At 42.6% G+C, this 25,794-nt stretch overlaps 2 protein-coding genes across 2 annotated transcripts in view; one reads left to right on the forward strand and one right to left on the reverse strand.

Annotated features, from left to right (window-relative positions):
- The window catches only part of LOC148669398 (uncharacterized), a 469,383-nt gene that overhangs the window by 436,565 nt on the left and 7,024 nt on the right, over positions 1 to 25,794 (reverse strand). The window lies entirely within an intron of this gene.
- On the forward strand, positions 3,456 to 5,070 carry LOC148669538 (major histocompatibility complex class I-related protein 1-like). Its single transcript, XM_088632952.1, has 3 exons — positions 3,456 to 3,512; positions 3,685 to 4,057; positions 4,771 to 5,070. The coding sequence occupies exons 1-3, from the start codon at positions 3,456 to 3,458 to the stop codon at positions 5,067 to 5,069; spliced, it is 729 nt and encodes a 242-aa protein (XP_088489078.1). The 3' UTR covers position 5,070.

The following is a 25,794-nucleotide window of genomic DNA, read 5'->3' on the forward strand; positions in this document are numbered from 1 at the left end:
CAGCTCTGTGTCTCACTGGAGGAAACACAGATACAGATACAGATACAGATATGACAGACAGCAGGGCTACAGTACAGTCAAATCTCCACCAAATTTTGAGGTTCAATGAAAACTTAAGCTACAGTACTAAGCAAATAAAAAATATGAAATACAATATAAGCATATACATGAGAATTGGATAGTTCTAAAAAAAATGTATTTTGATCATAATAATTATGATATTAACTATTCCCCATCCAAGCACAGAAATGTATAAACATTGCCAACCATTCAATTAGAATTCCAAGCATTCTGGGAATAAAGCACAGTGCCCACCAGAATAACACAATCCAGCGAAGATACCGGAAAAAAAATCAAATTGGAATATCAACCTCACTTTTATTTTTGGCACAAATAATTTCCATAGCTGTGCTGGTGACAAACGGGGGCACTACAGTTTACTTTTCAATTACCCACTAAGGATAGCAGATCACTTCTTCTTCTGAAATTCTTATTTCATTAGACTATAATCAGCCAGTATGATTTTCTCAGTCTGATATCCACGTGACTGAGGGAGCTAGAATATCCCATTTTAACAATAGAGTGAGATCTTGTCTTGACATATTTATTAATATCACAGACCTCTGAGTGTGTCTGAGGACCAGTACAGGGCTGTTCCTGTCAGAATGGAGGCTGACTCTCAGAGCTCCAGTGTCAGTATGAGGAGAAGCTCTCAGACCTGACTGCTGCCAGAGCCTCTGAGCCTGAGTGGCCATGATCACTGAGCTCCTCAGCAGCTGAGAAAAGCCTCCTGTCTCCTGTGGTCACAGTGTGGTGTGGTTTAGTGGGGGCACATTCTTCCTGCTATTTGCTTCCTGTAAATACACCTAATCTCCCCTTCAAATCTGTCAACACATGCTGTAATCTGCCCATCTCTCTCTTCTCTTTAACGTCATCCTCTTTCACATGCTAACTGCATTGGCAGGTGATAAGCAGAAATGAAAAAAAGTATGAAAAAGTATTTTTCTCCTTCTTGTTTTCTTATTTTCTTCTTGATCACACACATATAATATTGGCTTTTCTTACATAAATCTCTCTAACTGCCATTACATCATATTCAGTTTTTCCTTTTCTTTTTGATTACAATGAGCAGCTGGAGTAGGATCAATTATGGCTTTAATAACACCATTTGGTTCCGCTTAGAATGAACAAGGTGTTTACTGCTTTTATGAAGCAAGTTGTCTTATTTTATATTTCGTTAAGTTCCCCATGTAGTTGTTCAAAAATGATTTTCCAGAACAATCGCTCATGTTTGAACTAACGTCCTTTCACAAAATTCAGTCTAACCGGCTCATGGTGTACATGTCATCAGGCTGGAAAGAGAAGAAAAGAAACGGTGACACCTCTCTCCTTCTGTTTTCAGCCTGGAATAAACCTCTACTGTGTTCCTTTGCAGCCTACGCATGCTGACGCAGCTGCCCTACTTGAATTAAATGTCGTCGTGACCAGCATTGTGACGTCACACTGGGACGATGCCGTTAAACGAAGTGACTCTGGATTCTTGCTATCAAGCTGTTTACAGCTCAGCGTTACTTCTTAAATGTGACTTCTTTAATATTAGATTCACATGTGAGTCTTCAGTCTTAGCTGTGTGCATTATCTAACTGCCCCTCCCAAAATTGCGTTCTTTGTCCCACGTAATCCCAAATGATTTCCGCTGTTTGGTTTAATTTAAGTGAAAAAAAAAGTTTTCCTCTGTGTTTCGCTTCGCAAAGAAAAGACGAGCTTCGCTGGCTGGAACATACAGGTGACGTACATGTGCCGTCTGTGTTATTGTGACACAAGTGTTAACCCGCTTTGTAACAGCTGACACGTCGAATGCTATTGGCTGCACATATATGAGTGAGCTGTGAGGACAAGGCTCTTATGACACATTTGTTTTTGCAGTTAATGATAACTGGCACATGTTTTTTTTTACAGTACCTAGCGACTCCAGACTCCTAGCGCCAGATGTTTCCGCATAACCGATAAACTAACCCCTATGCCCTCAGCCTTAACTGGCTCAGGCTGTGTTCCCGTTAATCAGTTGCTGCGGAAAAAGCCATGAAGGTCTTTGCGCTGATGTTTCTCTGCTGCAGGGATCTTGTCCATGCGGGTGAGTGCCAAATGTTTTGCTCTTCAAGAAAAGCAGCCAGTTTCAACACCAGCGGCACTTTGGGGGAAATTTGAAAAATTCCCGGTCTGAGTGTTTGTGTCTGTGTCTAAATAATAGACACATAATTTGTGAATTTTGGTAAAACGCCAGGAAATTAACACATTGCAGGTCTTTTTGTCTGTTTCCAAAATAGTAACACCAGCTGTCAGTGGGGAGGATAGCAGAGGGAGGAAGCAATGAGGATAGTTTGGCCAGTTTGGGTTACAGCCCTACTCTTTTTGAGTAACACCCTGTGGTTTTTGATCATCTCTTCTGAAGCACAGCATCTTTTTACAGTGTAGTATCCCCGTCACTATACTGGGGCATTAGGTCCCACACAAGATCGCAGGGTGAGCTCCCCCTGCTGGCCCCACTAACACCTCTTCCAGAAGCAACTTCAGCTTTCCCAGGAAGTCTCTCACCCAGTTACTGCCCAAACTCATACCTGCTGAGCTTTAGTGGGTTGCTAGTTGTGAGTTGCAGGGTGATATGGCTGCTGGTGTTTTGTAACACTCTAAACACCAGGTTGTTTTGTAGAGCGATGAGCAGGGGGCATGGCTTCTCAGTCAGTTAAAATGTTCTTGTGTCCTGGAAAAAAAAACATTAAGTCACCAATGACTGGTTAACATCCAGTGGTCCAGTTATCAAAATAGGTCGTAAAATCATGGAAGCACCGATTTGCTTAATGACCACTTGATGGCGTGTGTAAAAACCGGTTAACAGCGCTAGTCTTTTTTTTTCAATGTAACACCAGTCTAAAAATTGCTGCTGTACATAGGTGCTGTGTAGCTTGCGCCCTTGATTTTCTGTTTTAAAAATAAAAAAAAATCCCTTTTCCTCTTCATTCCGATAGTTACAATTCTGACAGGCACAGCAGTGTTGGGGTCTGAGAGTTGGAAGTGAAACTCATCAGTTGGGCTAGCAGCTCAGTTAAACGGTTCATATTAAAATGGCCATTAACCGAGTTGAGCTGAAATCTACAGTGACTATATTCTGTTTCTCTATAGATTCTATATACGCCACTATCAGATACACTCTTGCACTGTGCTGGGAATCGGTTCAATTACAAAGAACAGCATAGTGTCCAGCTGGATTTTCAGACATGTTGCAGATCAGGTTGGAACGATCTCTCACTCTTATTCCCTCTGGTTAATCTGGACTCTCCAGATGGGCCAGACCCAGAGTTAGTGGTCAGGGGGATGGTGGGCACTGTCCAGTTCATTCTCCTGTCCTTGTCCTGTTTCCAGACTCGCACTCCCTGTGGTATTTCTTCACTCTCACGATGGGACAGACCCAGATGCCGGAGTTTGTGGCTGTGGGAATGGTGGACGATATCCAGGTGGAATACTACGACAGCGAGATTGGGAAGATCATCTCTTGACGACACTGGCATCCAGGCTCCGAGGTCGAGGAAGCCACGAACAAGGTTCATTCTATGTGGAGTTTGCATGTTCTCCCAGGGACTGCATAGGATTTTTCGGTCTGGTCCAGTTTCCTCCCCATCCTGGTAGCCTGGTTATATTATCACACTGACTTTCCCTCAGACGCCACAGGCCACAGTTTGGAAAGGGATATTTGCAGAGGTGCCTGATCTGTGCGTTGCAGGTCAACGGACCTACCAGGCAGTGGCTGGCTGTGAGTTGGGCGATGACGGTACGGCCCGAAACGAGAGCTGGGACGCTTACGATGACCAGGATGTGATGGTCTACAACATGAAGAGCCACAGCTGGACTCTGCTCATCCCACAAGTAGTCATTGATATGGCACGGCTGCAGGCCACTAAGTTCTTGACAGAGAATTTCTACCAGCCACTGTGTGGCCGGATCCTGAAGAGCTACCTGCTGCAGGAGAGGAACAGGCTGATGAGGAGAGGACAGCTCTTTAGTCTATGTGTATTTCCTCTACAAGTGGCCAGAAACATCCTGAGCTGTTTCCACACTGTAGCACTCTCCCAATGTTGGTGTACTGTCCATCAATTCCCTAATGGAGTGATGATGTTGCTACATTTTTTTTTCCGGTTTCTTTGCTGGAATGTGTTATTCTGGTGGGCACTGTGCTTTATTCACAGAATGCTTGGAATTCTAATTGAATGGTTGGCAAAGTTTACACAGTTCTGTGCTTGGATTTGGAATAGTTAATATCATAATTATTGCTACTGTGGTTTGGGTCAGTGAGCAACAAACAGCAGAATGACCCAGATAGTGGGCACCCCTTTATTTGCATGGCTGTGGCCACACATAGAGGTCAGTGGTATCAGGGCATTAGGGATGTGTAAAAGACCAGTAACAGCTGCCAGTGCGTTTGCTGTAATCAGTGTCCTGTATTTTTCTCTCTTTTCTTTACAACTCAGCATCAGGGCTTAAAGGCAATGTGAAATATAACTGGTAACTGATACAGGGAAGCCAAGGTAGGAGTCATATGATGACAAAACTAGTTACAGTTCATGCATTAAAATAATGCAAGTTTTTTTTTCTGTACAGCAGAAAGGACAGTTAAAGAAACCTGCAAGCAAGACATTGTGGTAGTCACTGCCTGATGACATAAAAGATCAACTTTCTACGTAAAATACTGTTACTCTTTATTCCCACATGTTGCAGTGAAGCCCAAGGTCAGGGTCTTTCAGAAGAAATCTGGGGTCTCTGGGGGGACAGAAGTGGTCTGCCTGGCCACTGGCTTCTACCCCCGGGCCGTGGAGGTGACCGTGCTGAGAGACGGGCATCCCATCCCAGAGCAGGAGCTGAGAGGGGGGAAGGTGTTGCCCAACGGAGACGGGACCTACCAGCTGAGGAAGAGCCTGAGAGTCAGTGAGGAGGAGCAGAGCGAGAGACGCAACTATCCCTGCAGGGTCCAGCACAGCGGTCTGGACAACAAGATGGAGGTGAACTGGGGTGAGTGAGAGAGAGACCTATCCCGGTCTGGTGATCAGTGCTCTCCTGCACTGTCAGTCTCCTGGATGACTGGGACTTTGGCACAAACTCTCAAGACCTGCACTGCCAGGCCAGACCAGCAGGATGTCCTGAGAGACGCACTGGTGTGTGGACTGTGATCAAACCTTCAGAATAAGAGCTATGTGAACAAGTAACACAGGAGAGTGAACTACTGGAGCTGAGAATCAGCCAGGAATCAATTTGTTTCGGTGTCGATGTGCGGTAAAAAATGCACGACACTTCTCACGAAGACGATGTGTGAGAGAGATTCTCCACAGTTGGATCTCTGTCCCTAAAGACAGAACAGACATTCAGCTGTTGGGCTCAGCTCTGCAGGTTCTTGTTTGACATTGTGACAACCCGGGTGTATATACCAATTCAGCCTCATTCTAGAATGAGCACAGAAAACACTGGATACTAAATCACACACAACGAAACAGACACATACTGTACTCTCATCAAGAGCTCAGTCGTCCCTCTACAGTGTTGACAGATCCAGAGCCCGACGTGAACACTGGGCTCATTGCTGGGGTGGTGATCGGGGTTCTGACTGTGGCTCTGCTGCTGCTCGTTTCTGCCTTTGTCCTCTGGAGGAAGAAACGACAAGGAGAGAGAGGTGAGAAGATCAATATGGACAGCAGACATAAGAGATAGGAGACAGGGTGAGACAGGAGAAAATGAAAAAAAAAATTTGGGGGGGAATTTCTGTTGGATCTGCAATTAAGTTGTTGCAATGTATCTGAGTTGCTTATTATTATACGCAGGTGGGGTTTCATCTGACAGTCCATTAGCTACAACACAGCTCAGATTAGAGCACTTCACTGCTGTCTCACTAACACTGATCTGTGATTTGACATCCTAGGAGCCCAGAGTCCCGGCTGTATGAGCACTGAGGTCAGATACACTGCAGCCCAGGATGACTGTGATGAGTCCTGACAGTGGGAGGCCTCTCTGACTGTAGGAATGTTATGACATATAATGTAACTATTGTACAATTGCCCGACAACACAGCTGCCAGCTTGTTGCTGTAAGATAAACACAATAAGTTGTGGGAATGGGGAACAAGCTGCCCAGCCATGTGGTGCAAGACCATAGCCCGGCTTCTGTCAAGACACAACTGGAGGAGGTCCTCTAATCAGGATAGAAGGCTCTTCTCTACACAAAGGGTGGTGGAAGTGTGGAACAAGCTGCCCAGCTAGTTCTCTCTGGGCTTCTCTGTGACCTTCTGACCTCTCCTGTTGTGTCTTGCAGGAAAAGAACAGAGCAACACTTTTTCCAACAGCTCTGGTCCCTGAAGAAGCTGTACAGACAAGGCGAAAAACTCTACATTGTATGGGCAGAGATGTCACAAGGCCTACATTATTTTTTGAAGGATATTTTTTAAATATTAGATATTTTTCATAAGTAAAATGCATCTGACCGGACTGTATTTCCCTATGGAACAGGACATAGAGCACAGGCAGGACAGCGGCAGGAAACCCACTGGAGAATGAAGGTCTGCGTGTTGTACAAGGTGTACTGACACTGTTTGGTCACCGGGAGGCACTGCAGGGGATGCCAATTCAACACCACCGGCCCTGAGCCCCATGATCCAGGTGTCGCTGGTTCGAGCCCGGGTCTTGTTATGAGCCCCTTAAAAGCAAAGGCTTTAGGGGGTAAAGAGCTATGAATCTGATCACCTAAATTCTTAATTACTGATGTGCATAATTAGGCATTTTTACCCTCCTGGTAAGGTCTATGATCAGCAGATGAGACTGCAGGAAAAATCCTGCAGGATTGTGTCTGTGACACCCTGGATAGCTAACCTCTTTTATACTCTTTTAAACTTAATACTCTTTTATATCTTAAGCTAATCTGTATTCTGCTATACATGGGTGTATTCTATAGATGGCTATATCCTATTGATGTACTGGATTACCTCCTGTTACAGCCCAGGTACTATTGGAACTGAGGTGCTATAGGACTTGATTCTCACTGGGCCACCGCTCAACTCTACAGGTTTTTAAACCATGAAGCCTTGATTACAGTATTATAGGAACAAGTAATAGGTCTATTCCATGCTGAAAAGAAAAGAAAGAAAACACATCGTTTGGGCCGTTGAGCCTTCTGACACGTGAAGAAGGCTCCACGGCCCAAACGATGTGTTTTCTTTCTTCTCTTTTCAGCATGGAATAGACCTATTACTTGTTCCTTTGCAGCCTACACATGCTGATGCAGCTACCCACCTGAACTACTACAGTATTATAGGGTCTGTTTTCAACTTGTAACCTAATTAGAGTCTTAGTTTAAGCTAATTAGACTCTAAGTCTCAGTATTATATTTAAGAAAGTCAATAAAAGCTCTGATTCTCTGCATCACTGGCTTGGTGCGTTGTCGTTATTGAAAAGACAAGAGTTCTGGGGAAGCCCAGGGTTCGACCCAATGAGCTGATCAATACAGCTGATCAGAAGAAAGTGTCAAGATGGGTCCTTTGTCTTCACAAAGACCAGTAGCTCTGTAACGCAGCCAAAACCAGCAGCCATTTCACTCTGCAATTCACAACTGGCAACCCACTGAAGCTCCGCAGGTGTGAGTCTGGTCAGTGCCTAGATGGGAGACCTCCTGGGAAAAACTAAGGCTGCTGCTGGAAGAGGTGTAAGTGGGGCCAGCAGAGGATGCTCACCCTGCAGCCCATGTGGGTCCTAATGCCCCAGTAAAGTGATGGGGACAATATACTGTAAACAGGCACTGTCCTTCAGATGAGATGTAAAACCGAGGTCCTGACTCTCTGTGGTCATTAAAGATTCCAGGGTGTTTCTTGAAAGGAGCAGGGGTGTAACCCTGGCATCCTGGCCAAATTTCCCATTGGCCGCTTACCAATCATGGCCTCCTATTAATCACCATCTATGACCTGGCTTCATCACTCTGCTCTCCTCCACACTGATAGCTGGTGTGGGGGGAGCGTTCTGACGCAGTATGGCTGCCTGTCGCATCATTCAGGTGGGACTGCACACTGGTGGTGGTGGGATTCCCCATTACCTGTGAGCGCTTTAAGTGGAGTGTCCAGAAAAGCATTTCTTATTATTATTACTGAACTTGAAGGTACTAATATGTACTTCTGTGCCTGCAGGCCTGGGTTTTATGAGAAATTGGTCCCGCTGAATAAAAAGAGGCTGTTTTGAGAAACAGGATGCAGAGCGGTTGCTAAACAAGGTGAGGATGCAGCTGTTGAGCCGTTGAGCCAGTTACGTCAGAAACGCATTGCTGGGCAGGGAGCCCGCTCTCGGCTCCACAGCGACCCCCAGTGGACAGAGAGGTAAGGTGAAACCCCAGTCCGGCTTGAAGAGGATGACGGGATGCTCAGGAAGACACCTTGCGTGACGGAGAGTTTTTCCTCAGGTTTTAACAGAACGTCAAATAATACAAAGGAGAAAAGTGATCCAAAAAGGCAAGTGAAAATAAAAACACACAAAACACTATTCTGCCAGAGGTAATGAAAAATCTGAATACAATAACTTAAGATTTTTACATACATCAGATGTGTTATTTTTACCATTTTTAAAGGAGTTCAAGTAATATTTTGCATTTCTGTCTTACACGCCTTAAAGCATGGAGAAGTTTTAGACCATTTTGTATTGCAAATGTGATATTTACCTGTTATTAATAACACATTAATTGGAAAAAAACATTTTCTTTTCCATATTATAGCTCACAAAGTATAAGAACTATGTTGTTATAAGAACTAATAACTATAACACCTAATAACATATCAATGTCCTTACATCTGGCATTCACATTTAAATGCTTAAAGATAAAGCTTTACTAAATCTATCTAAACAACTTTGTATATATATAAACAGCTCAAAATAAATGTCAGAGTTCTTTTCCTTGCCTTACATAAATCATCTTATTCATAAAACCTAGGACGAGTTTTAAATGTGATTTATTTTACCTTGTTTGTAAGGCAGTATAAGTCAGAAGTTGTCCAAACTAATTCCCAGATAATGTTTTAAACAGTGTTCCCAGAAGATACACAGGGAGGATTGAAGGAGTGTTGACATGGATTCTTTATGTGGTTATTGTTGTCGTTTTGTCTTCTTTTCCATACCTTCCAAAAATACATTAATTGTAAAATCTGGAATACTGACAGTTAAAAATTTACTTTGAAGAAACTCCCAGCTTTCTCAGGGATCAAAGACTGGAACCTGTCCAAAAATTCAGTGGATTGAAATTGGGAATCACTTTGCATAGAGAATTATTGTTTTGAATATATTGTAATGGAAAGTTACTGAAGAAAAGTTTTATCCTAAAAATGTCGTGCACGGGCAGAGCTGTGTTGTAAAAGCAGTTGGATTCTATGAACAAAGTGAGATTGTACCTCAGCGAGTCAAGGGCACAGGATGTTCTAAGAATATGTATATCTCTGCCCCAGCAAAAAAGGCAGATACAAAACTGCACGTACAGTAGCTGTCTTCTCTGTCCTTCAAGGCTGCCTGTCTTTGTATTACAAACCAACTAAAATGAAGTAAGAAAGTTGAGGTGTTGCATCAGCTAAGTGTATAAAATAAGGGACCTTTCTCTATTTTACTTTGAAATCAGCTCCCACTTGCTGCACAGACTAGTGGTTGCTGTCTTTCCCTATTGCGCAATATGAATAAATGCCTTACTGAGTGAATGAGAACACCTCTCCTGGCTCTTCTTTGATAAAGATTCCACGACAATATAGTTTCTAATTTCAGTTGATTTTGAAAGTTATATTTTAGTTACAAAATTCTAATATGTTCAAATTCAGTTCTCGTCCTACTTTACTACAGAGAATCAAGAAGGTCTTTGTGCTGATACTTGCTTTGGCGCTGATACTCTGCTTTGGCGATCTGGTCAATGCGGTTAGCACAACGTTTTGTTTTTCAATGTCTTTCGATTACGGTTTGACTTCCAGCTTTCGTCTCTGTGTGCGCGAAGTTCACACTCGGCGTGTTCGCGTGAGTCTTGGTGAAAGAAACGCGCATTGTGAAATTCACACATCACAGCTCTTTTGGAGATCGGAAGTTCTCAGTATAAGAGCAGCCAGAACTCGCTTGGAATATTTTCCCTGTATCATTGGCCGGGGGTATTTTTTTAAACAGACCTGTGGGCCCCATTGGTCCATAAAAATGTTGAATAGTTTGTGAACCAATGATTGGTTAGATGCAATGGTTTCGCAGTTCAAATTTATTTTAGCGGATGCATTGGGTGATCTCGGGTACAAGTTTACAGTAGCCGGCCTCAAAATGTGCGGTAGAAAATATGATAGTGGGGCACAAGAACGAAAAGCACAGCGGTAAAAAGAGCAGTGTGAGCAGGATCGACATAAAAAGATCCCCAGATTGACTGGTTATTTCAAGTTTGCTGAGCCTGACCCCCATCCTGGGTTTGCGGCTAACATTGCAGCCAGTGCTACAACAACCGCGGTTGAGAAGTTAGCTGCAGCGAGCTCTGGCCGAGGCGCAGTCTACATCCACGCCGCTCATGAGGACGAGCAGCTCCCGCAACGGAGTCACAGGAACACGAGTCAGAGGCAGAGCCGTCCGAAACGCCACCATCTCCACAAGACCCACGAGCCGTGTCTGGGCCGCCGCCATGGCTGTTGCACCTGCTGCCGTGGAGCTAACAGAGGCCGAAACACCCGCTCCCGCTTCCTAAAGCTCGGACCCAGCATGCTGGGGTAAAATAGATTTAGGCCATACGTGGCTAAATTGGGTCCAAAATCGTGTCAAAACCTATTTTTTGCGGCTTTGCAGCATCAGAAAGACAACATAAGAGGTATTTCTCTAAAACCCTCTTCAAAAGAAAACTCAGAAATGACGAGTAAATTATCTGGGGACAGTGATAAGGTCAGTCCGGACTGACCATAGGCTATAGAGACTGGAAAAGAGCAGCTGCACGCTTGGCTGAACACGAAGTGTCGGAGAGCCCTAGGAAAGCTATGGTTGTATACGTTATGCACTGGGCTGATAATGGTCTAATAGATTCAGAACTAAAGACAGTTCGACAACGAATATGAGTATTGGACTAAAATCTTGAAAAGGGTGGTTACAGTGGTGAAGTTTTTAGCAGAGCAAGGGCTGCCTTTACAAATAATTGCTACAATACATAGAATACAGTGTATACAATACATTGGTAATCGTTAAATAATTCCTAGAATCCATTTTGTGAGATAATGCAAAACGATTTCAAATTTACAAAAAATATATCTAACGTTAAATGTAATGATTGAGGGGTATTTCCTAGTGCACTAATAAAAAAAATAATGCTCAGATGTAAGCTATTTTACATTTATTTTAGAGGAGTTAGAACTCATTTTCTGTAACCAAATGTTTTTCACTTTAACAATGATTAGTAGCTTATGTTGATCGAGGAAAGCCTGGAATTGCAGTGTGAAAGATGACATAACTTGATCTCTTTGTAGCCAGAGCACAGGGCAGACCTGGCAGGTTAATATTTGTCTTTTAAAAGGAACTAATATGAATTATAGGAATTAATATCAAGTCTTGCTATTTCACAATGTTTCAAAGGTGAATCACCTAAATAGATTTACTGTATATAGATATAAAACCCATATATATACAGTATAGGCTACTATAATATATACAGAATTTTAACTGAACAAAATGTTACAATCTTTTTGCATTCAGCTATAAATTTATTTCCCTTTTAAACCTACAAAACTGTGTGCATTATTCTCAAATTAATTCCAAATAGAACGTGAATATAGTCTGAAGATGTTACATAACAGTGCCCACCTACGACCAGACAAAACTACAGCAAGTGATTGTAAGAAACATGCCAGACACCGGAAGCAGTTTTTTAATAATCCATTTCCAATAAAATATTTGTACCATAACATTTCAGTCCCTTTCTTTCGACGTAATTACAAAAACTGCAGACCCTTAAAAACATAAAAATGACCTCTCCACGGAAATGATCTTTGCAGTAAAAAAAGTGATACCCTATTATGTTACTAAAGGAAAATCACTTTACAATAAATAAGCATAACCTGTCTGTTCCCCCGGTTTAAAAGAGTGATGCAAACATGATCATCCAACTGTATATACCTGCAAGACATTGTACTTTGTGAAATGTTAAGCTGTGAACCTGAAATCAGTGAACACCTGTTCCTTCAGAAATCAAAGCACTTTTCCAAAACACACAGCCGAATTAGTCTTCATTTATTAATTGCACCTTAATTAACCCAGGCGATTTGTTTTACTGTCGAAATTGCCAGTCTTCTTTTGGAGATTTGAGAGCCAGTGTCCTACAGATCTCCATGGTCATGATTGTGTTTAAATCTGAGCTCAGACTTGTGACTCTGAAAGGATGTCCCTGGAGTCGAGAGCAGTACTGTTGGACATGCACACCCACCCCACGTGGGCTGAAGATGGTCTTTATTCTTCTGTCGTCACCACAGGCTAGTATGGCCCAAATCACAAGGTGGACGCCTTTATGCACTTCTTACCCTACTTAACTCTGAAAAGGGATGCTTCTTTTTCTGCAATGATTTAAAAGGCACTACAGAGCCTTGCTCTGCAGAAGGGCCGCCCTGCTGCTTCGACAGCTGACCTCCGTGAGATCCGTGCTCTGTTCATGTCAGCTCAGTACAAGTTGGAGTTGGACTGCTTCTCCAGAAAGCGCCACTTGAGCATTGTCAGCGCTCCCGGCAGTGACAGCGGTCATGACAGCACACGTGGACTTGCGATTCACCAGCACAGAGGGCGAGAAACGCGTGTCCCGAACAAAGAAAAGAGTCCGAAGTGAAAAGGGAAAGCCTGGGGCACCTCCTGCTGATAGCTCCAGAAAGAACTGACAGCAGCAGAGCGTTTATGCTCCAAGCACTAACCAGGCAGGAGCTTGCTTACCTGAAACAACTGCTCTGCTACTGCCATGCACAAGCCCCATGTAAGTGATGTGAATGAATAGCGCTTTACAATGCAGTGCATTTCAATCAGAGAACAGGAGAGACTTGTTTACGCCAAGAGTGGTCAAAGTATGGAACAGTTTGCCAGGCCCGTTGCTGGAGTAGATATCCTGGCCTCGTGATGAGATCCTGGGCTCACTAAGAAGCTCCCGGTGGTTTGCAATCTTTATGTTATTTTGAGCTGCTTTGGAATTGACGAAAAGCTCGTCTTTGTCTCTCTGCACAGCCAAATTGCAAATTATCAGCAATTTGGTACGAGATGCCATGAAGGCACCAGAAATACATTGGAAACAAATGGCCTCTCTCTAGGGATCTTTAAGCAGTAGAGATACATGCGAAAAGAGGTGGCTTTTTTCCTCCCGGTTTTGAACCAGGGAAGCTTTCGCATGTTAGGCGAATGTGATAACCAGTACACTATGGAAAGCTGCGGGCACTGCTTTTGCTGCTGGCTCTTGTTGTGAATGCAAGGAGCTGTGTTTTTTTAATCTCACGCCATGCATCATTAACCAAAAGTGCCAGTGCATTTTTCATTATGTCACTTGAGCAGTGTGGGGGCTCCAGAGGGACTTGGAGACACGAAGGGTCTAGTTTGCGTATCGGGCAGAGAAAAGGACGCATTACTTTAGGCAGGGGACACTGGAGAGAGGAACAAAGGGCACAATGACAACAGTGTTTCAGCTGCGCATGCAGGAGCTCTCCCACCGCCAGCTCTGGCCTTCGAGTGTTTCAGCATGAGCACACCCACCAAGAGGAGCGGTAGAGTGGTACAGGAATGCATGCGACGTCCAGGAAAGGATTAGCAACAGCACCGCACTGGGTGTCCAGGCATGAAAAAATTGCCACAATTTAGGTTCTGACATGTGGAGGTGTGAGGGGTTGCTGAGCCAGTTTGGACCAGACGTTGGGTGGAGGAGGGAGCAGGGAAGCAAACACCTGAAGTTCTGCACAATCACAGCTCTCTAACACCCCTAACATCTGCTCAATAATCTACTGAACATACCTGCCCCTCACAGAATCAGTGGAAAAGCCCCCGAGTGGGAGTAATGGAAGGCACAAGAGCACAGCTCTCTAACGCCCCTAATCCCTAGTGGCTGACAGGAGGCACAAGAGATAGGGGTCTTCTCTTCCTCTCACGAACTGTGGGACACAGCAGACACACGGAAGGCTCTGCAGCGCCATTTTTGTAAAAATGCAGTTGTGTCGTATGACATAGTCCAGCTCCTTGCACCTCTGGGGCAGAAACGTCAGCCTCAGACGTTCCCACAGCCATGCCGGCTCGAAGTGGGGGGAGATTTTTCCCCAAACCACCTCAGAGACTGGCGCCCTGAACTGTTCTGCCACAATCAGCCTGTGGAACACGCTGGTTGGGGCACCCCATTAGGTCCCCAGACTTAACCATCAACCACCAGTCACAGCTTCTCCAGCCAGCTGTCTGGGAGGCTGAGCTTGAGCTGCTCAAATTCCTGGCAGATCTTACTGCCAGACAGCTCATCGTCAACCTCCCGCACAGTGTCGACAATAGCCTGAGCAGGCAGAAAGCCGTCCTTTATTTTGTAAAAAAAGATCCATGTACTTAGACAATCCAACATCATAACAAAGTCTATTCCATCGATACCCAATCAAGGTGGTTGAGGAAAAGAGGCTGCTACAGCAGCTGGGCCCTCGTCTTCAGCATGTAGGAGACAGGCTGCAAGACGAACTCCCCCATGCCTGCAAGACTTCCCTGTAAAAGGGGGGCAGATGTTTCACCAGCCCTGGACTCATCAGAAGAGCCTTCCACCCCACGCCCCCACAGGTCTTGAGGTGACGCCCCATACAGATCTTCCAGACGCTATGATTATCCGTGTCAAGGAACCTCTTCAGCTTCAGGCTGACATCAGACAGCCCCAGCCCACCCCTGGAGACTTCTCCAATAACGGTGTTGTAGGCAACCCATGGAGGTTCCCCCCCGACACGAAGCATTTGCATTTGCATTTGAGGACTTTGCATTTGTGAAGGAGAAAAGAGCAGACCAAAATCTTCTATGTGATATTGTACGAGAGACTCAGACTTGTAACTTCTTCACTGGACCATGTGAGTCAAAACTGCTTAATATTGTATATGTTAATAGTCTGGATATGCATGCAAGGGAGAAATTCCTCTCTGTTGCACAGAAAAGTAGTGTGTCTCCCATATTGTGCTGGTTATGTCCTTTTCCCTCTTCTACATGGAATAGAACATAATCCTGTTCCATGAAGTAGTTGCAACTTTGCTTCTGTCTGCTCTTTTCTCATGGTTAAGTTTAAATTTTAAAGTTTGTGAGGAATTGCTTGTAGTGAATACCATCTAACACCAAATGTATACATAAAGCAGAATGTTTATTATTGAATTATGTGTTTCATTGAGTATAATCATTATAAGCGAACACAAGTGTAGTAATCAGCACCACAATCTGAATTAAGACTCAAAATTAAAATGTGTCTGTTTCAGGTGATGTGGACACGCGCTGTTTGGATAGAGCAGGAGGGGGAGGTTGAGGTCCTGCCCTCAAACTGGGTGGAAGCCCGAAGAGAATATGTGTGGTGGCTGAATGATCCAAAGCAGGCCACAAAACTATACAAAGAGAAGGCCAACCCTAATAAAGATACAGATGCAGCCATTCAAAGTGCACGGTACAGACACGTACCGGAGGTAATTGGCTACGGCGTCACGCATCGTGACGCAAGATGACGCGGGGTACCGCGGTACGTGATTGGTTGACCGACAGGTTCACTCGTGGTCCGTTGGTCTGTTGTAGAAAGATTTACAGTAAACATCTTTACTGTGCCCGTTGTAGTATTGAATATTCATATGGAATTTTACCACTGAAGGGAAATCTTAGTAGCTGAGCATAAAAAGAATAGGAGCATACTGCAACACGTGTGAAGGCCATAAACGATATTAATTTTGGAACATAAACATACAGTATATGGCTGGTCTCGGTACTTTAAAGAAAACATACACGAAACATGGTTTCATTATGAACAGTATCGGTCTTGAGATATGTTTAACTAGATTTACAGTATTTGAGAGGTATGTCTTGACAATGATACTACGTAAATACTGCTCACGTATATGTTTCTAGGTTTATATTATGCATTTCATACGGTCAAATTACTTTTGAGCAACTGATAAGAAGCGCGAAACGGTATGCCCAGGGCGTTTTAGTTTTCGTTTTGTTTTAATGCAGTGCAGTGGATTGATTAGAGGTATCAAGTACATACAAGTCATTTTTTAAATGTTGTAGTTCGTCTTGTAAAAATGTTACGAGTACATCATCTGTCAACAATTACACAGGTTCTGTTTCCATATTGCGGATTTTGGTTACGTAATATTATTTTCTAATTTCACGTTGTGAATATATGATTTGGGCAAACAGAGCCGCAAAGAAGTACATTATGGGTTGTTGTTTGTTTTTTTTGCAGTTTTATCTAGAACAAGCGATGCTTAAACCTTTGTCTGATTCTTGTGAAACTATCCACACGACAGTTACCTAGGAGTTGACTTCAGTGATGTCACTGATGGGATGTTTCTAAAAATCCATCCACTGTAAAACGTCTTCTCCACTTGTCCTGCATATGTATTCGCTAATGAAGCTGTGTGTTCTGAGCCTGGTTCTCTACATTTCTGTATGAACCAGCTTAGAGGGCTAAAGACAGCTTGTGTTTAAATTGAGTATAAGGTAATTTATGCTTCTAAAGTCATGGTCAGCATTTATTATTGTACTGTGCTGTAAACTTCTTCTGTGCCTAATTACATTATTTTATAGCTTTATCAAATCTGTACATTGTCTGTCGATAATGTTTCTGTAGTGCTTTTTCAGCCCTCAGCATGTGACTGTGCTGGTGGCGCTGTGGGTTAGGTTCCTGACTTCCATTTCACATGGTCTGTGATTGAATCCTGTGGAACTATGACTATTTCTTAACAAACATTTCTTTGAAAAAATGAAACGTTTCCCTTGGTCAGAGATTAAATAAAACCTCACTCGCACCAAACAAATGTATATTTCGAAATATCATAACATGATCGAATTTAAGTCTTTTTAATAACAATGAATAGTCACCTATGTGTTACAAAATAAACATTTATATTGATTTGAATCGCGTTTTGATTTAAATCGTAAACGTGTGTTTAAATATATGTGTTTAAAGGCGATATACTGTATAAAAGCACTGATTCTTATGGAATGTGTTCCGCCGGGGATTCAAAAATTTTTTTTTTTTAATCACGTATCTAAAAGCAGTATAACTTTGTTCATGCACATCATTATACAGTATCTCATTTTGTATTTCTATAAAAAAAATTTGTTTGCCCAGCCACTATTGTTGTTATTGTTTTTATCCTGTAAAGCGCTTTGAGGAGCACAGCTTTCTCACCACTTAGATTACTTTTTGACACCATCCTTACACAAAGCAGAAACTGATTGTACTTTCCGATGACATACAAGTGCAAAGATTACAGATTTTAATCGTCTTTTTTCTGAACCAGGGAAAATCTGATCATGTTTCTCTATAACAATAATAAAAAAACTTTATTTTACATATCACCTTTAAAAGTGGCATCTCAAAACAATACAGTAGATGTAAACCACAGATTACAAAGTAAATACCCAGACAAACGCAAACGCGTTTTTAATAAAATGCTTTCATTCATTCAACAGAGAGAGAGCGTAAAACCTGGGTGTAACAGCTGTTCCTTTTTCTGATCACTCGCTCTCTGGATAAACGTCTCGCCTGTCCAGTTCTTTGTTTTCCTAATTTGCTGATTATGCCTGCTGCGATCCACTCCTACCCTCACACCTAAAGAAGACTATTTAAAATTTATTTGCGCATCCTTAAGGTGATATCACATAAAGGTGATACGTAAAATAATGTTTTTATATTGTTGTTATAGAGAAACATGATCAGATTTTCCCCGGTTCAGAAAAAAAGATCTAAAGTATACTAGTTAAGAAAAATAAATCTAAACGGGGAGAAAGCTATGCTGAAAGTTTATTAAGATACTTAGAAGACAAAGATATCAATTTATTTTAGTCAAAATTTTATATATCACCTTTAAAAGTGGAATCTCAAAGCAAAGTAAATACCCAACACTGATTGTACCCATCTGTCATGCTAATAAAACACCTTGAATTGAATTGAATTGAATTGAGGGAGAGAGGGGGGGAGGGCGAGCGAGATAACCAGGACGTAAGGCAAATAAGATACACTCCACAGGCATTCACAACAGCAACATATGGAACGTTTGCACATATAGTTAAGTTATTACTTGGTTTTCAAAGTGCAATGAAATACAATATTGTTGTTGTTGCTGTTCTTGTTGTATTTATCCTGTAAAGCATTTTGAGAAGCCACCTTTAAAGGCGATATATACTGTAAAAGCGCTGATTCTTATGGAATGTGTTCCGCCGGGGATTCAAGTTTTTTTTATTTTTTTTTTAATCGCGTATCTAAGGAAATCTCAGTATAACTTTGTTCATGAACAAACAGTGGCATGTTACATTATTAATTTGGGTGTCTTAATTTGATGTATCTAAAGCAGTGAACTACTGTAGGTGTAACATAACATTCAGAAATACAATAATGTAACCGGGCATCCATATGAATCAAGTAACAGGTTTATTCCATACTGAAAAAAAGAAGAAAGAAAACACATTCCATAAGAATTGACTGAGCTCTGCTCTGTACCACGCAATGATCCCCCCAGAGTCTCTGCCCCGGGTTATTTGGGTTTTTAGACAGAGGGTAAAAAACTCTCTCTCTGGCTTGACCTCCCCCTCCCTGTGTATTGTCTGTTTTTTTGTTAACAAGGCTCGCCAGCTAATGTGAATCGAAACCTGTCTTTCTAGCTTTTAAAGTCGTGCGATGTGTAAGCCACAATTTCTCAAATAGAGAAAAAAGAGCTGACTGACAAGATTTAAGATGTGGCTGTCAATGTTGGATTAAAAAAAAACACATTGCCCGACGTTTGTTGCATTGCTTGAAAAATAACTTTATTTCGAGAGACTAGATAAGTAATTCAAGTGTTTTTTTAACTTCCTGAAAAACAACGAATAATTTAACTATATGTGCAAACGTTTTATGATATGTCGCTGTTGTGAATGTCTGTGGACATGTGCTGGCTGGACAGGAGGCTCTACTGTACACAGAGAGGGGCGGGAGGAGGGGACAAGCCGATAAATACTCTTAGAGTTTGATTAATAGGGAATATAATACAAAAATATAGTACTAAAAATAAGATACACTCTACAGACATTCACAACGGCGACTGTCAGAAGATAGGACACAGCGGCTCAGGCACCCGCTGAATGGAAAAGGGGCACTTTAATGTTCTGTATGGCTAATACTAAAGCCAATACTAATATTCAATACTTTAATATTCTTTTCTGTATGTTTAACAATAGTGGGTTACTGGCCTAATTCATCCCTGCTCCCGTTGTTAGGTGTTAATGTGTTGTTAAGTGTGAATTTGTACTTGTTTCCCTGAGGTCTGGCTTTTTTTCTGGAAAACCATAACTCTGGTCTTGTCCAGATTGACTGTCGGCGCCCAGGTCTGACAGTGCTGCTCCAGCAGTGCCAGGTTCTGGCGCAGCCTCTGTTCTGTGGGCAACAGCGGGACCAGGTCGTCTGCAAAGAGCAGGAACTCGATTTCCATAATTAATGCAGATCAGTAAATCAAGGGACAAAACAACTATTGCTCCCGGGTCCTCAATGGGCTTTGACGTGCTAATGCGTTGGTTTAACAGTCCGGGTGTGGCAAGCCTCTACTGTTTAACCTTTAACTGTTTTTCCATGTACTGTATTGCTTTGAGATGCCACTTTTAAAGGTGATATGTAAAATAAAGTTTTTCATTATTGTTATAGAGAAACATGATCAGATTTTCCCTGGTTCAGAAAAAAAGATCTAAAGTGCTACACCTAGCTTTCTTATTTCGATGTATTTAAAGCAGTGAACTACTGTAGGTGTAACATAACATTCAGAAATACAATCGAGAATAGTTTTGTGGTGTTTGTTTAGATGAAACGTTCCTAAAACGTATAATGTAACAAAATTAAAGATGATTAAAATCTGTAATCTTTCCACTTGTACTGTATGTCATCGGAAAGTTTCTCCTTTGTGTAAGGATGGTATCAAAAAGTAATCTTAAGTGGTGAGAAAGCTGTGCTCAATGTATTTGAGGGACTTAAAAGTAAAAGGAGATGCTTCATATTGCTTGACTAATTTTAAAAACTAAGTTATAAATGCAGTTATAAATCCCTCGGTGCTGCGCCGGGTGTAAATATCAAAATATACATTCATCCCGGGCAGAGGCCGAAGAGCGCCCGGCTGGGGTGCGCAGGGAAGAGCAGGACAGGAGTGAAAGGCGGGGTTTAGGGAGGCGTCCAGTCTGGGCAGGTATAGATTACACTTTTCTAAAACGTATTTGAAAAATAAAAACGATTACAATCTAATCCTTCCACGTTTGATCCCAAAATCCCAAGAAAAATAAATCTAAACGGGTAGAAAGCTATGCTGAAAGTTTATTAAGATACTTAGAAGACAAAGATACAGTATCAATTTATGTTGCATTAGCCTGATTATGATTAAAAAACACATATAATTAAACACGCGTTTGTGATTTAAATCAAAACACGATTTAAATCAATATAAATGTTTATATTGTAACGCATACTGTCCAGCCTCCATTTCTATATAAAATTGTACTCTATTACACACACACACAATAGAAGCAGGAAGCAGAAGCAGGGACCGTTGTCAGAAGGGAAGAAGGTGACTATTCATTGTTATCAAAAATGACTTAGAATCGATCATGTTGTGATATTTTGAAATATAAAAGTCAATTGATTGTCCATAATATTGCTATTGTATTTTTTCGAAGAAATGTTTGTTAAAAGAAAAGTCCAGCACCAGCTGGATTTAAACACACAACCCGTGAGTTGGTAATCGGGCACGTAGACCAGTGGGCTACAAGGGAAGTCACATGAAGAGAGTTGAATGATAAGTGTCGCATTTTAAATCATTTTTGTAGTTAGAAATTATGAAACGCCCTGTTAAAAGCAAGGGAGTTTTTATGCCCGTTGAAGTAAAACAAAATGCCTGACAAAGTATGGCTTGGACAGATTCCAAGTGCTTGTACAAATGTGCTAAAGAAATTATACTTTGAGTATACAGCTTGTCCAAAGTCATTCATTATTAATACTATTAGTAATATCTTCGGTAAAGGCTTTGATGCATAAATATTTCTGATAAAGGTAGGTTGTGTACTTTTGTCCAACCGAGCAATCATGCTTTCATAAAATATACCAACATTTTAATGACTGATGATTAACATGCTGTAATACACAGGTCAAAATTAAAAGCTCAAATGCTGTACATGAGAGGTTAAGCTCCCCCTGGAGGTTTTACAAGGTGACGCCGGATACTTTCCGGCATGACGTCAAATGACGCGATTAACCGTGTGATACTGCGTGATACCGCGACACGCCCACCGGGGTATGCCGCGAAATGCCCCACCCATTTTGAATGGCTGCATCTGTACATATTTTTCAGGTGTGAATGTGTATTTTCAGAATAAATTTCAAAACTAAATCATTGGCTTGGTTTACTAGTATTCTTACTGTCATGTTCTTTACCACCCCTGGGTGCTATAGGTGGACTGGTGTCACATTATGGGCGATACTCTGCTTTGCACCCACTGCTTGCCAGGATTGTTCCAGTTCCACCACAACCCTGAATCGAGTGGATGGGTATATTAATGTATATTAATCATCTTACATATTCCTGTTTTTCACTCTATAGGCATCCTCTCACGAGGCACCAGTAAATGTAGGGGTTTTGTGCTTAACTGGGACAATTATTAATTATAGCAGCAAGTCACAAAACTTATTCTTTTGATGGCTATTAGAATCAACCTTGCAGGATAACTCAAACAACGCACACACGCAGATACTAATACACAACAATACATTTATTAATACAAAAAATGTGCATAAACATAACAGATCTTATAGAGGGGGTTAGCAGTATACAAAAGGTATATATTCAATCACGAAGAGTTACAAACCAAGAGGGACATACATTCCATATATCATTCATTTAGACCATTTTGTAAATGAACTTTGTTACAACTTGTACATTAGATACTCAAAAGCAAGTACATGACTCATAGGAATTAAATTGCTATCAACTCAGGTTGAGGTAACAATTGAATTCTCGAGCTGTAATGCAGAAAGTTGAATACTCATCCGCTCTATGGGGATTCAGATCTCCCGCGGATGCAAAGAAGCAGTGGCAGGCTGTTGCCGTGTCCAATCGGTGCTCTCTGGCCTGGTGCAAGGCAGTGCTGGTTCGACTTGAGAGAAGGAGAAGGAGGGAGAGATTTCTGCTGAGGTGCGCTGCTGATGCTCTCTGAAGACCTGTGTTGGCTGAAACTAGCAGAGAATACTGATATTCAGCTGTCCACAGTTCCAACCGTAGTTCACTCGTTGATCAGGTGAGCATTCGCGGTGGGTTCACGAGGCTTGCTGCTGGGCTAACCTCGGGTGGATCCTTTGGTTACACGCTGGCAACCTCCATTCTCAACTCTTAGAACAAGGAAAAGTCCTGGCACTGGGACACACTGGCCATTACGTGACTGTCTGAGCCGAGTCTGAGGATGTCCAGGAGGAGCTGGAGTTGTACCTGGAGGAACTACGGTCGCTCATTGGTTGAAAGTTCGTTGGGCATTCAAGAATCATTTCGTGACTTACTGCTACAATTAACAATTGTCCCGGGAAATGCACAAACCCCTACAGTTATTGGTGCCACGTGTGAGGATGAGTAACCATGAACTCTGACCTTGGGGTTGTAAACCACTTGGGATGAGACTCTCCCTTGGAATCTCCCAGACAGCAAGGCACCAGCGATGACCATTCACGTGTCTCAGCTTTGGGAGTTGTTCCTTATCAGAACACACTGTCAGCTAGAAAAACACCTTAAATGTGAACCAAATGGAATCGCCTCTCTGTGTCCAGCACCACTTGAGATGAGGGAGAGAGAGACTGGCAAGGGAGCAGCAAACTTAATTCCTGTATTTTAATAAACCTTGCCGCTACAACGGTCTCTCTCCTGAGTGAATGCGCTGGTGGGTTTTTAAGTCACTTGGCAGACAAAACTCTTCCCAAACTGACTGCAGCTGAACGTTCTCTCTCCTGTGTGAATGTGCTGGTGGGTTTTTAAGCCACCTGACCGACTAAAACTCTTCCCACACTGTCTGCAGCTGAATGGTCTCTCTCCTGTGTGAATGCGCTGGTGGGCTATTAAGGTACTTGACTGACTAAAACTCTTCCCACACTGACTGCAGCTGAACAGTCTCTCTCCTGTGTGAATGCGCTGGTGGGTTTTTAAGTTACTTGACTGACTAAAACTCTTCCCACACTGACTGCAGGTGAACGGTCTCTCTGCCGTGTGAATGCGCTGGTGGGTTTTTAAGTTATTTGATTGACTAAAACTCTTCCCACACTGACTGCAGCTGAATGGTCTCTCTCCTGTGTGACTGCACTGGTGGTCTATTAAGTTACTTGACTGACTAAAACTCTTCCCACACTGACTGCAGCTGAACAGTCTCTCTCCTATGTGAATGCGCTGGTGGGTTTTTAAGTTACTTGATTGACTAAAACTCTTCCCACACTGACTGCAGCTGAATGGTCTCTCGCCTGTGTGAATGGGGTGATGCCTTTTTAAGTGACTTGCCTGACTAAAACTCTTCCCACACTGACTGCAGCTGAAAGGTCTCTCTCCTGTGTGAATGCGCTGGTGGTCTATTAAGTTACTTGACTTACTAAAACTCTTCCCACAATGACTGCAGCTGAAAGGTCTCTCTGCTGTGTGAAGGTGCTGGTAGGGTTTTGAAATGCTAGACTGACAGAAAAGCTGCTCCTCCCCGTGCCATAATGGCAGTTTGTCCACTCCATCTGAGCAAGGCCTTGAGTGATTCTTCCTCATCCTCTGATCGTGCTGGAGTCTCTTATTCTGCAAATGCTCCATGGAATGGCCTTGCTCTGTGTGCTGAAACAGAGCTGTGTTTTCTCCACCGTGACCTTCAGTGTGCTGCTCAGCAGTGTGAATCATCTGGGGCTCCTTCTCCAGCTCTCTGACACTTAAGCCGTCCAGTTCATTCAGCTGTTTCTCTCTTTGCCCAAGAACAGACATACTCTCCCATTCATTAAAACTTTCAACAATTTTCTCAGTAACCAGATTATTAAACCTGTGTGTAAACTCAACAGAATCTAAGGGATCATATGATTGTTTTAGACTGTGCAATGACAGTCTCTCCACTTGAACAGAACAAGGCCTAATTCTTATCAAGCCCTGTAGGAGCTGCTGTTGCTCCTCCCTGTACTGACTCTTCTCAGTGTGCTGTGACTCAGTACTTTTCTCTTTACCAGACACATCAGTCTGCTTCTCTGCAGGGTCAATCAACTTGGGATCCATATCCTGCTCTGTAAGATATAAAACATCCAGTTTTTTACTGTGCTCTTGTACAGAGACGCAGCCAAGTTCATTACAACTTTGTGTAATATTGATTGTGTCCAGATTATTCATCTTCTCTGTAAAATCATCACATACTAAGAGCCCAGGTGGCTCACTCTCAGGCTCTGTCTTCATCATGGGCACAGAGTCCAGATCCTTGACACTCTGTCTGCTGTCTGTGTGCTGCTCACTAAGTGCCTCTTTCCCTTCTGCGGCAGTGAGCTCTGTCTCCTGCATCAGACTGGAGCTCCAGTCCTCCTTCCTGTGCTGCTGTTCAAGAAGAGCCCTTTCCCCAGCATCGGAGAGAACACTGGCCTCTGAGCCTGTAAACAAAGGACAAGAAGACACGACCTTTATAAGAATAAACTTTATTTTATAGTTTTATACCTATAAAGAAGTGGCTTCTCAAAGCATTTTACAGAATGCCAACAACAAAAAATACACAAAATTAGCACGATGAGAATACACAGTTAGAGGAGACAGTAGACAGTGGTACTAAGTACAGTAGGAGCAGAGGGGTACAGAACAGTTAAATAAAGGCTTTTCTGAAGAAAAAGTTTTTGAGTCTGGATTTGGAGTTTAGAGAAGGTGACTCTCCGATATCCTTAGGGAGAGAGTTCCAGAGCTTGGGGGGATAACAGGTGAAGGCCATGTCACCCATACAATGTAGACAGGCTTGGGGGACAGTAAGGAGAGCAGAATTAGAAGAGCGAAGGTTGTGAGGTGGGGAGTAGGGTGATAACTCAGACAGGTACCGAGCCATGGAGAGTCTTATAGGTGAGCAGGAGGACTGTTAGGTCGATATGAAACTTGACAGGAAGCCAGTGCAAGGACTCCAGGATAGGAGTAACGTGATCATTTGTACTAGACCTGGTCAGGATTCTGGCTGCTGAATTTTGGACATACTGGAGTTTGTTCAATGGGGATTTAGAATCCCCAGAGAGTAGAGCGTTACAGTAGTCGATTCAAGATTAGACAACACTTTTCAGCCACAGTTAGTGATAACATAGGGCGTTGTCAAGCAATATTTATGAGGTGAATGAAAGATGTTCTGACAACATGCTGCACATGTGGGTCGAAGGTCAAATATCATCCACAAGTTTTTCAATTTAGACTGAAGCTCAAGTACAAGACCATCTACAGATAGAGTTACACATTGGTTTTACAAAGTTGATGGGTGGTGCCAATAAGCATGACTTCAGTCTTGTCACAGTTAAATGAAGGACATTTTG

This window comes from Lepisosteus platostomus, chromosome 5 (assembly GCF_059453375.1).
Source record: "Lepisosteus platostomus isolate fLepPlt1 chromosome 5, fLepPlt1.hap1, whole genome shotgun sequence".
In the NCBI taxonomy this organism is placed as follows: Eukaryota; Metazoa; Chordata; class Actinopteri; order Semionotiformes; family Lepisosteidae; genus Lepisosteus; species Lepisosteus platostomus.

What these genes read in the sequence shown, in the direction of transcription:
- LOC148669538 (XM_088632952.1), top strand. Translation starts at nt 3,456, where the DNA reads ATGGGACAGACCCAGATGCCGGAGTTTGTGGCTGTGGGAATGGTGGAC. An exon ending in GAATGGTGGACGATATCCAG is followed by an intron (nt 3,513 to 3,684) that starts GTGGAATACTAC and finishes CCATCCTGGTAG; the next exon opens with CCTGGTTATATTATCACACT. An exon ending in GAGGAGAGGACAGCTCTTTA is followed by an intron (nt 4,058 to 4,770) that starts GTCTATGTGTAT and finishes CACATGTTGCAG; the next exon opens with TGAAGCCCAAGGTCAGGGTC.